Source organism: Cibotium barometz, chromosome 41, assembly GCF_041138505.1.
Source record: "Cibotium barometz isolate CiBa-2024 chromosome 41, ASM4113850v1, whole genome shotgun sequence".
In the NCBI taxonomy this organism is placed as follows: domain Eukaryota; kingdom Viridiplantae; phylum Streptophyta; class Polypodiopsida; order Cyatheales; family Cibotiaceae; genus Cibotium; species Cibotium barometz.
This window is the reverse complement of record NC_141086.1, coordinates 36,854,191-36,866,697: the sequence shown is the minus strand read 5'-3', so window position 1 is coordinate 36,866,697 and position 12,507 is coordinate 36,854,191. Positions and strand designations below refer to the sequence as shown.

Below are 12,507 nucleotides of genomic sequence, written 5' to 3'. Positions count from 1 at the left end.
ATCCTAATCTCTGTGGCCTGAGCCTCCCAACTCCATCCAAGCCAAGGGCTAGAGATAGGTAACCATGTCGGTGATGCGCAGATCATGCAAATGATGAGAGAGCTCGACTGCCTATCATTGGATGGTGGCAAACACCGACTCTGTATCCCATTCCATCCCGGATGCTGCACTCAAGGGGAAGGAGAAGATCATCGTGCCACTCTTTGGCGTGGAGGGCCTGTAGTGATGAAAAACCACACAAATCCGAATGGGAGCCATTGTCTTCTCAAAAATACCAGTTCCTTCGACGGGGAGACATCAGAAGAAACCGTAATCCACTTGCTCACCCAGAACCCTGGGAGGGCCACCATGCGACTGTGGCAGGAGAGCCCTCACTAGAGAGGCGACGATGGTCATCTCAACTGGCTCCGAGAAACAATAAATCAAGCGGTAGATTGAACTCGCCAACTAGCTCTGCTCTGGGTTCGGCACAGCCATAGGGCAGTGGGAATTCTCCGGAGAGGCGGAAGGAGGGGGGGGGGGAGGGGTCTCCGAAGGAATCGTATCAGAAGAAGCTGTTGAGGGGAGAGCTAAAGATAAAGGTGGGGGGTGGGGGGAGGGACGGGGTAGTTGAGGGGTGGGAGAAGGAAGAGAAGGAGAGGAATCCTCTTGGGAGGGAGGGAGGGGATGCGAGGAAGGGTCCGCCGAAGGCTCGGTAGGGCCAGAGGGCCTCACTGGGACTGGGATCCTAGAAAGGAATCTTGGCGAGGTAACGGCCTCCAAACAGGAGAGCGGCCGGAGGTGGGTTCCTTGAGGTAACCAGGGGGGGAGGGACCATCACCGTTAGGGGACTGTTGAGATAAATGCTCGAAATTGTTCTCTAACGAAACCGTATCCTCCTGTGCTCTGCCAGCCTGGCGCGCTCAACGGCGCCGCTCACCTCTGGATGTTGACTGGCGGCTCCATCTTGGGCCAACGGTCTGTCACTCTCCTGCATCAGTGGTGGCCATGGCCGGATCCTGGTGCTTTGCTACCTGGGGCCAGCTTCCCTCCCACCCCCGTGAAGAGGATCTGAGCTGGGACCAGGCAGGGGACCACTGGATGTGGTCTCCTGGTAGCAAGATGTCTCATCTGCTTGCATATGAAGCTTTGGCCTGGGAGGCCAAAGTACTCCACTCTCTGCAGAATAGGGGCTCCTCGGAGGCAAGGAAGAGATATGGTATGCGGCACTGTCTCCGAAGAGGCTACACAGATACGAAGGGATGCAATCCTAGCCGCCTGAACAAAAACTAAAGTGGCGGTGGGGATTCCATTACTCTCTCGATAGCACCACCTAGCACCGGGAGGAGAGGAAGATACTCCTTCCTAAGGCTTGGGAAACAGACTGTCACCCACGAGAAAGCCTGAAACGCCAGCCAGAGGGTCGGATGCTAGGTCAAAGCCGTGCTGCCACCTTGCAAAGAAGGCCTGGGCATTACGCAGTGCGATGGGGCTCAGCTGCATGACTCTGTGTGACGTTGCTGGCGAGTCGAACTCAACTTGGTAGTAGCACATCCCAGAGGATGAATATCAGTGATCTTTCCATGCACGCCAAGGAGGCTAGCCTGTATAACAGATCCTTGAGGTGTCCGCGCGCAAGTTGGCTACCCGCAATCTTGCATACCAAGGTGGAGGCCTCTAATAATGTGACTGTTAAAGCAAGGATCTGGAGGTCCGCTTCTGAAAAGGAAAGACAAGGGAAGGTGGCCTCGGTCGGGGATGATGAAGCAGCCTCCATGGGGTTCAAGACTAGAAGAGGCCAAAACTTGTCGATAGGAAAAACTATCCTAAAGCTGGAAATCTACCTTGAGAAAATGCTAAAGGGGGAAAGGCGAGGAGGGGGTATGAGGAGCCGGAAGGTGAGAGGGGGCTTGTCATGATTGTGACTAACTCTCTTAATCTCTCGGTAATTACTCTCTTAATCTCTCTGTAATTACTCCTTAATCTCTCATTAACTGGAAAGACACCTGTGAAGGGTCACACCCTTACACATGGGTCACTATGAAAGGACATGTCTATTCATTAAAAGACACACCCCTAAGTCCAAAGGACATAACCATTGGTTCAAGAGCCACACCCCTTCCCAGGGACGTGTCTCTTCATTTGTACCCTTTCGGCCTCTATCTAAGAAAGGCCCCTGTCTCAATGCAAACAACTCAGTCTTTTCTTGCAATATTTGTCTTATGTTCATTAATTAAATCCTAATCATGTTAATAAAGCTATAAAAGCTTTACAGTGGTATCATAGCAAACTTTTTCCGCCCTGTGACATGCCCAAGCCCTGACCCTAACCCTAAAATCAATCCTAACCCTAACCCTAAAATCAGCCCGCCCAAATCCTAAAATTGGGTGTAGCAAGTGTTGAATGGAAGAGTAGGAGAGAATGCCCTATCAAATTCAGCCCCCAACTCCCAATTTTTCCTGATTAAGTTTGGGCCAGCCATATGCAGGACACTCTTGAATAAAGGAGACAAAAAAAGCCTTCAATTAGGAGGCTAATCTCTTCAGGCGGCACCCCTTCATGAACAGGCACCCCTCCCAAGAGCAGTCGCACCCCTTCGTGGAAGTTTCCCTAGACGGCTGCCATTGAGAAGCGCCGTTTGGTTGCTGATTTTTTTTAATTAAAAAAAAAGGGGCAATCCTACATTATTAATTACCCAAGGGTTCTGACCCTTAGGCTTTAATGCCACGCCTACAAAAAAAAAAAACCACAAACTCACCTTACGGGCCCCTACGAAACGACGCCACCTGCCTGAGCAGTTTCAGCCTGCCCCGCTGCCATCCTGCACAAGGTTCTACGCGCGCCAACCTGCAGCCGTCCCTCTCTTCCACGGATTCAGTATCCGTACCCCTCTTCATCGTTGGCATCCTTCTGTCTATGCCTGCGTTTGGACCAGCCACTTGTAGTTGGTGCTTTCTGTTGAATTGACGGCTACTATCCTTGGTGCTTCTTCTCCAGCAACAATATTTATTATGGCAACCTCCTTCAGGTGTGATTTTTCCATTTTCTTGGGCATAAAAATCTCACATAATGTGGAGTATTAACATATCAGAAACCCGCCATTTCATTCCTTTGCGGGCTCTCCACTCATCCGGGGCTATCACTTTTTATGGGTTCAAGAGCACCTCTCAGATCACGTGGACACACATTACCCTCTTCTCCGACGGCTTATGGCAGAGGAAACCTATGATTTCAGTTATTTACAGGATACACCCTCTTAGTCCATAGTGCCCTCTCCTATCCGTGTTTCTCCACTGGTCTTAACCCCTGTTCCAGTGAGTGTGTCCCCCTTTTTCCAGCCCACTCATTACCGTATTCAGATAGCCACACAGACTTATCACCTCCGAGAATTCGACATGTGGGTGATCCGTGTTCGTACTTCTACACAGGATCCCGATCATTACGGTTTTATACTCAGGCGTCATCCTTATCTGGGTGCTATCCTCCCCGAGTGTAGCATCGTTTTTCATGAATATTGCACCTATTCTGAGGACGTTTATCCATCTTCATTCACGGTGCCCCCCTCTACACCAGAATATACACCCTTGACACCAGTAGCTGCCCGTATCCCTGTACCTTCTTCTCCAGTAGCAGACTCTCATGCGAGCCCAATCCCAAAGGATCATCCTTACTATACTGGATGGTCTATAGCCACTTCACCAGTATGTAGCCTCTCCTCTCGGGATTTCCAGATGCCGTACCCTCCAGCCGATGGTTCTTACTAGAGCCCAGCGGCGTCATCAACAGCAAAAACCCCCAGAGCCTCGTCACCCTGTAGCCTCTATATCAATATCTTCTCTCATGGTAGAACTTGTTGACATACCAGCCCCTCCGGAATGGCAGCCAGCTTTGCAGGAACTTCAGCAGTAGTTCCAACAGCAACTCCAGGAGTCTATGGCATCCTTGGCTTCGCAGATCCAGCAGCTCCACACGGATCGCCACTCCTACACGAGTTCCATACCAGCAGTAGATGTTTCAGCAACAGTACCAGCGGACGCAGACGTCATTCCTTCCGAGGTAGAAGGCGACGACCTTAAAACTCTTTATCGTCTTTTACAAGCTAGTAAAACAAAGAAATTGGAAATTAAACCCCTTGACTCTTATGGTGGTCAGCGCAATAAGCGCATCTTAGACCAATGGCTCTACAAACTGCGGTTATACCTTGAAACCATGACCCTTTCTGATTCCAAAAAGGTGATTTTTGCGGTATCCCTCCTCAAAGACACTGCTTTATTGTGGTGGCAACGACGACAGCACGCCGGAAAATCGGTTACAACGTGGGAAAAATTCGAGCGGATCCTCCATAAGCAAATTAATCCCAATATGAAACGTTGATAGGCACAAACACAACATACGCTCACCACTTGTTACACTATGATGAGAGTATCATTATACACATCATCTAGCATGGCCTGTATTACCGCTTATTACACTTCAATTAGCATGACACATCATTTGCATAAGCCACTTGTTACACTTCAACCGTATGCAGTTGTCTAGCGTAGTCCACTTGTTTCACTTCGACCACACACAGTCCTCAAGCATGGAACTACTTATTACATCTCAATAACATAACACCCATCAAGCATGGTCTCAAGCTATACCAATAATACTAGGAAACTAGTATTTAATGCAGGGTCACCCACGATACCAATTCACTACTTTCCTATTGACTCCCTTCACAGTTGAGGAGCTAGCGAGGGCCTTGATGGCACTCCCTAGGGGAAAATGCCCGGGAGCGGACGGGCTTTCAATCTCCTTTTTTCTTCGTCACCGGGATCTCATGAAAGGCCTCCTCAGAGCAACCTTCAGCGAGATTATGACTACGGGTGCCATGTCAGAGAGGCTTTCAGGTGGTTTGATACACTTGATTTCAAAAGAGAGTGGTGACAGATTGGAGATTTGGCAGTGGAGACTCATCACCCTCAGGACCACTTACAAAGATTTTGGCCAAGGCCATCAGTTGGAGACTTTAGCCCTTCCTCCTCAACTTGATTTATGATACTTAGATAGGTTTTGTTCAGGATCGGAGCATTTTGGACAACATCTTCACTTATTGGGAGGAGACTGCTTCGGCTAGGATGCACTAGCAAGATCTCATTGTGCTCCTCTTGGATTTCGAGAAAGCCTACAATAGAGTTGATTGGGGCTTTCTAGAGGGAACAATGTGCCAGATGGGATTTCCAGAGGACTGGATCCATGGTGTTTCTGGACTTTATTCGGCCTCTCACAGTCAAGTTCTCATTTAGGGAGCCAGAGGTGATAGATTTCCCCTTTCTCGCTCGGTCTAGCAGGGTTGCCCTCCAGCACCATATCTCTTTCTATTTGTTGTCGAGGCCATGAGCAGTGTTCTCTCAGCTTAGGAGATTAGGTTTTAGGGATTGCGTCTCCCATCTGCGCACAGGAGGAGTTGCTAGACTTCGAGTTCACAGTTGACATAGCAGCATACTTATCAAGAGACGAGGGGAACCTTCAGAGATTTGTAGAGGCGATAGAAATCTTTTGTCGCACATCACTAGCGTAGATCAACTGGCACAAGTCGTGTGGATTTTGGGTTGGCTCGTCGCCCGTCCCAAATTGGCATCCAGTTGAGGCTTTCCAGTGGATCTCGAGGGGCACTCTAGTCCGTTATCTTGTATGCCAGGTGGGCATCGATATGTCCCCAGAGCAGCAGTCAGCCCCTCCTCTTCTGAGCATTTGGAAGAAACTTCTTATAGTGGAGTTCAACGAGGCTTTCCTTAGCCAGCCGAGTAGTGGTGGCGAACCAGGTTCTTCTTGCCACCATGTGGTACATTACTTCTTGCCGTGCCTTCTCACGAGTCACGAGCCTGCATTGGTTAGGTTCAACAGTTGATCCGCAATTGTCTGTGAGCTGGTAGGGATGGGAGGCCTGCCTGGGCCAAGGTGGCATGGAGAGTGATCATACAATCGTGCCATGGAGGGAGCTTGGGCATCATCGACCCTGCCATTCAGAGCCGTGCCCTTTTGGGCAAGCTGATTGTTAGAGGACTTCTTCTAGGCGGTGAGCCTTAGGAAGATTTCTTCTTGGCTAGCATTTTTGTCCGTACACCAAGTTTGGGAGGCCCCTCGCTGTAGAGCACTAGATGGATCTTCATGGAGACGTGGGCTCGTGGCTTTAGCCTAGCTTTTGAGGACAGATTTGCAGCCAGTCTATTACGAACTTGGGATCATCTCAGGCTGGCCCTCCAACAGTCTATTTCGGTAGCCTTCGAGGAGCGTCTCCAAGAGTCCTTGATTTGGAACCCGTGATCCCTTTACCTAGTGGTCACATGCTAGGGGATCGTCCTCATGTATCCTAGGGAGCTTTGAGCACGGGCCCTGCTAGATCCCTTGGAGATTGGCTTACATTGAGACAGCTCCCCCCAGTGGTTCAGGAGAGGGGCATGATTGGGATCTGGGGTAGGGACAGACTCAACCTTGATATCGACTTTGCCATTCCTCTGGAGTGGCTCACCCTGATCCCTGACCCTATTCCCCCGCAGGGGTTGGGAGTGTTCAATAGGCATGATATTCTCCTGGTTGTTCTTGACGTGGATGAGAGCTCCTCCTCGCTCACTTTTTCGATTGGACCTCACGACAGATTAGCAAGATCAGAGGCCCCCCTGCAGAGGCCCCCCTGGAGGACTTCAAGGGATGTACGTTACAGAGGGTGAGGGTGATCGGATTCCATGCACATGAGTGGCACATTGACCCACTACCGGGCCAAGGTGGCCAGGGAGAGCCTTTGGCGTTTATGGATTTGGGAGAGCCAGTCCATCATGCGCCTCTAGTGGGACCTGGGGGAGTGGACTTGGTCTGATCTTGCAGACAAGGAGGAGACTCCGGGCACCCCATTTTTTTCATACACCGCATGGCTTGGTTGTAGAATTCAGATGCTCGAGGTCGAGGGCACTTTGGTAGCAGTAGGATGGTGGTAGTCTCAGGGCCTCTCACCGCACACTCTCTCAGATTTCTGGAAGAGGCTCTGCGATTGTTTTTGACCTCGAAAGATCACTCTTTTTTGTGGTTACTGTGGCACATAGGAGTTTGGCGGTTGGCACCATTGGAGGTAGACCAGCATCATGTCCGAGATGTGGCCATCCCTAGGAGTCTCAACGATATTGCCTTTGGGATTGCCCGAAGGCTTAGCAAGTTTGGCAGCGGATTCTCCGTATCTTCACTATGGACATGGCCTCTTCCCATACTATTACTTGGGGCATTATCGCTTGGGCCACTGAGGCTGAGGTTATCATGGCTTACGAGGAGGAAGGTTCGGGGCTAGCCCTTTGGAGGTCTTTCACCTTCACATCTCGATAGTGCCAGTTCTAGCCCCACCTCTTGTCATTGGACTCCTGGCTCGAGCCAGAGATAGGAGATTCGTAGCAGTATTGCCGCATAGCACATTTGGAGAGCTCCATGTAGCGAAGCCATCGAAGGCACCCACACCCTTCTTGCAGAGTCTATCAAGAGCATATGGCTTGACATCATTCATACCCTCCACGGCCAGTGGGGGAAGCCTCAGGGTGGTTCTGATCATATGCAAAACTGTCGGGAAGGTTTCCTGAGGCGTTGGCGACCTCGTCCTTTTCTCACAGATAGTGGTGTCACTAGCTTGGACATTTTCTAGTATAAAAGGTGCATGTTGGCTACAGAAACTTTTGGTGGAAGTATTCTTTTGTATGGCTGTGGTTGGATACTGCAAATTGGCAGTGGATCTACTACACTTGAAGAGTTGGTGGTGGTACCAGACTTATACAATTGTGGTAAACTGCTTGTAAGGCGGAGGGGATGTCACCATTTTGGCCTTTTACTAGCTTTGATTAGTGTTTTGGGGGAAGCCCACACACAAAATGGAACCAAGGTGAGAAGGGGGATTTTCCACAGAAGCAGGATTAAGCTCAAGGATAAAAGCATTGAAGCTTGGGCACTCGATAGGAGCTTTTATGGGCTTTGGGTATCATTAAAAGCTTGTATGGACATGTGGCTAGTTTGTTGGGCCACAAAGCTAGGCGCCCACCTTTGAGGGATATTTTTATAGCTTGGACACTAAAAAAGGCCAAATTCTGTCATTTATAGAGACACTGGCTAAAAAAGCTAAAAGGGGATATTTTAAGCAACGAAAGCCACTTTCGGAGAAAAGGAAAAGCAAACTACAGCAAAAAAAGAGGATGAGCTGAAGCGTTGAAAAAGCAGCTCTTTTGGGGATATGTGCACAGGTGCACAGGCCGGCAGCAGCTAGTACTCTCTCTCTTGCCTTTGAATGGGTTGACAGTAGCGTTGTGGTTTTCTTTTGCAAGCTGCCCACAGGCTGGCTGACAGCAGTGTGTTTCTTTTCTCTCTCTTGCTCGACTGGCTGCTGCAGAGGTGTACAGCAGCACCCTTGCAAGGATCAGGCCGTACAGCAACAGTACCCTCCTTCCTGCTGGTTGACAAAAGCTGGTTGTACAGCTGTGTGCTTCTTGCTGGTCGCTCTCATAGACTGGTTGTACAGCAGCGTGTTCCTGCTGGCTGTTCTTTATGGTGGTTTGTAAGAGCTGACTACACAGTTTTCTTCTCTCTCCTGTCCTGAGAACAGGCTGTAAGCAGTGGGCTGTTTTGGGTCAGATTTGGGGATTGTTTGATCTGTTGTGGAACAGATTTGGGGACTGTTTGAGTTGTTTTCGGAGGCTGATTTTGGCTCAGTGTTTGAGGCTCTCTTTTGGAATGTCATGGACTCTGTTCTGAGCAGATGCAGAAGACTGGATGCTCTTTGGCCTTGTGAAAAGAGCTTGCACACGGTCTCATGTGAGCTTTGTGGAAAGCTACACAGGACACGTGTGGAAAATCTGCTGCAGATTGCACCCCCACCTTGGATTTCTAGTAAAGCTTCTACGTAATAAAGAAGTTACCTACGGGGGGCTGGTCATTCCGGCTCGGTGTGTTGTCGATATATTTTGTGGCTTCTTGCTTTTATACTTTGTGTACTTGAAGTTTCTTCTAGTCCGGGTTTTTGTGCCTACCAGTTACAGTGGTATCAGAGCATAGGCTTCCTTGGAAGTAGAGGCTTCCTTCCAACAATGAGGAAGAGAAAAGATCAGAAGTGGGGACCACATTGACCATCATTGCTATTGAGCATGGCGAACCTATTCACTTATTGAAGCATGAGCAGTAGATAGCTCAGTCTAAGGATATATGGATTCAAAGAATTTACTCTCGAAGTATGACTTTATATGCCTGTGTTTAGCACTCTTTCCATGGATTATATAATCTAGCTTACGGGCAAGCTATATGGACATATATCTCAGGATAGCTTATGGATATGGTGAATGTTGCCACTTGTACCTTGGTATGGCCTTGTAGGCTAGCTAGTCTTCCCTTGCCAACAGTGGTATCAGAGCCACAGTAGTGTAGGGGGCTGGTTGTACAGCTGAATGTAGGCGGCTTGCTCCAGGGGTTAGATTGGAGAGGGTGGTAGGTTTAGTAGGTGGCCATGCAGGGAAAACGGTGTCAAGAGTTTTGAGCAGCTTATTACAAGAGAGCCCACACATTCTTATTGTGGTCCTGGGCTTCCCACACATGGTTCAAAATAAGGGCTGGTTCAAATGCCGATGTCCCAAACAAGGTTTTGGGCTGAATTCTGGCACATCTTTGGGGCCCTCCAAAATTGCCAGTTTGTCAACAGACAAGGGCACTCACACTTCATGTTCCAAGCATCCCCAGCACTACAAGACTGACCCACAGCAGCACATAAAAACAAGGCATACTTTTAGCAAATCATCTAATCAGCACATGCACTCATGAGTTATGCATATACACATGTAAATTGGAAATCTTCTGTTCTCACTTGTACTCGTCCACAGGGCTTTAGTCACTCTAGGCTTCCTTGGTGTGTTCCCAGTCACACTGTCGTACACTATCTCTCATCTAGTTACACTAGATAGAGAGAGAAGAAAGCTAGTCACACTAGCCAACTCCAGGAAACTTCAGCTACATTGGAGGTGAGGAATACTAGTCACACTAGCAGAGCCTTCAGGGAATGCTAGTAACAATAACAGTGCCCTGACTCTAGCCACACTAGAGCAAGAATTGTACGAGTTGCATTGGGTAAACATAAACACAATGGCTAGTCACACTAGCTTGTAGTGTCCCAGGCAAAAGCTTTTGGATACAAATGATGCATTCACATCATAGCTAATCATGCTTACGGAGAAAAATGGTGACAAGACCTGCTGTGACAGTGGTTCACATCCATATTTAGAGCAATGCTTTTTGTCATGTCTTGCTTTCACGTTGCTATCTGGTTCAAATTGAAACTTTTCTTCATGTGTACACCATCTCCTTGTACTTTTGCACTTTCATTGGGGATCAGATTGTGATTTACTCTAATCAGCCCTATGAAAATAAGTCTCTCTGAGTTATGTTTGGTGTGCTCCACTGATGCACCTAATTTTCTTATGGCTGTTTTATTGCTGCATCAACATGAAGCATTATTAACTTCTTATGCGTGTTTCTTATTCCTTTACATGCAGAGGAGTTAAGACAGGATAGCCAAGCACATATTGTAGAGGTAATTAACTTTCTTTTTGGGTCATGTGTGCATCATTGATATGATGGTACATGGTTGTGTTAGGATCATAACATGCCTAAAAGCCCTTTCTTAACTCTTATTTTATGGCGTGTTATGATGCTTGCTTGGAAGCAAGCATTCTTCTCATCCATCTAGTCCCAACAGAAAATATACATTAGTTTTCTTGTATGAACTTCAAATTCAAAGTGCTTCACATATGTTACATTCGCCACTGTGAATGTTTTTTACAGCCTGATTCACTGGTCTCAAAGGTAGCCAACAATTGCAATTCATTAAAAAAGGTGCTGAACTAGGTAATTATGTGTAGGCCAACCATCAGTCCAGGAATGTTGATTCAGATGTGAAGGATGTCAGAGCGCCTAACATAGCTCAACGTGTGAGGGAAGAATTTGAAGCTATTCAACATGAATCTCATGAGAAGCATGATGGGGAACACGCAGAACAGCATGAGAGAAGTCAAAGTCACAGTGAAGAGCTGGATGTTGCAGATGTCAGGGCACCTGATATGTTTCAACGAGTCAAGGAAGAGGTTGAAGCAATCATAGAAACCTTACATGAGAAGCATGGCAACACGATCCAAAAGCCATCACAACATGGTAATGAAGGTGCAACTGCAGGTTGCTGGACTAACTTGGGAAAAGCATTTGAAAAGTTCTGTGGAGGTGGTGGGACGTAGGCCCATCATGTATATCAGTTTAGTATCTTTTGTTGTTGATTCTCCCATGTTGTCTTGAGGCACAGATTACATTGTTACGTATGTAAGGTGTGAGCTGATGAGTTTTGAATATATACGTTTTTTGAGAAAGTCAAGACCTTGAACCAGATATTTCAAATTTCAGGTACAGAACTCTTAGAATGGTAAGAAATACTTCATAACGTATACAAGTGAAGATCATAGCCACGGGTCTAGCCGGTGCTTCATTATCAAAGTGCTAATCATCATGAAGGTAGTATAAAATTGCTAGTATCTTGACAAGTGGCTAATCTTGCATATGTGTACATGCAACAGTTGATATATTTATGTATTTGTGTGCATGGGCGCGTGTGCTGTTTCTTCGTCTCATTCTGCTGCTATTTCCTTACCGCTTGCTGGCTGTAGCCTCTTCTTGTTTAATAGCTGCTGTCTGTCTTTTGCTTGTGTCGGTGTCAGTGTTTCTGTTTTTCTTTTCCTGTTCTTTTTTTGACATGGATTCGCAGCCTCAGCAAGTCGTCCGTCGTGGAGATAAGGTTCTGGGGGAAATGGATCCCAAGAGACTCAAAGAATCAGTATCTGTGAACCATGATTACCCAGATGCGCAATATGTGTTCGATGTATTGCATAAAGATTTTGAAAAAAATCAGACTGCTTGGGACAAACCTAAACCAACTTTGAAATACAAAATTTCTGTCCAGACTATTTAAGAAATTCTTGGAATGCGTAGTCAATATGTTTTTCTTTGGCAAAATGCCTCTCGGTGGATTAAGAATTTGTTTGGTGGATGCTATATCGATGGGGTTTATTATGCTGCTCGTGGCTTTTGTGAAGTGGTTCTCTCAGAACCAATATATAAGTAACAACTGTCAGAAAAATTGCCTTTGTTTAATAGCCATGAGATGGTGCATGCCGTGGATGAATGGCAGGACAATTCTTCAGCACATAAGAATTATATACAGTTTGACTGTAAGGAGATAAAGGTAAAAGTTACAAAGGTAACATGGAAGAAGAGACACGAGAGAAGGTCAATCCCATATATGCAAGGCTTGTGCTATGGCTGGCTTTTAATACATCATTGCTCCACGGCCATATGTAATGTGAATAAATCCTAGGCTAGAGGTGGGGATTTTAGATGTAGGGAAAAGAGTTAACAACCCCCTTGCCTAGACATGCTTCTGTCCTCGGAAGCTGTGAATGATGGGCATGTTGTTGAGAGGATCATCACTTT

The 12,507-nt window shown here is 47.4% G+C and overlaps 1 protein-coding gene across 1 annotated transcript in view; it reads left to right on the top strand.

Annotated features, from left to right (window-relative positions):
- LOC147614925 (uncharacterized) overlaps positions 1 to 11,990 on the top strand; it is a 41,700-nt gene extending 29,710 nt beyond the window's left edge. Inside the window, exons 2-3 of the mRNA XM_086780240.1 lie at positions 10,527 to 10,564; positions 10,893 to 11,990. Coding sequence (XP_086636366.1) covers positions 10,527 to 10,564; positions 10,893 to 11,261 — 407 coding nt within the window. The 3' untranslated portion in view covers positions 11,262 to 11,990. The remainder of the gene's footprint in view (positions 1 to 10,526; positions 10,565 to 10,892) is intronic.
- Positions 11,991 to 12,507: the final 517 nt, after the last annotated feature.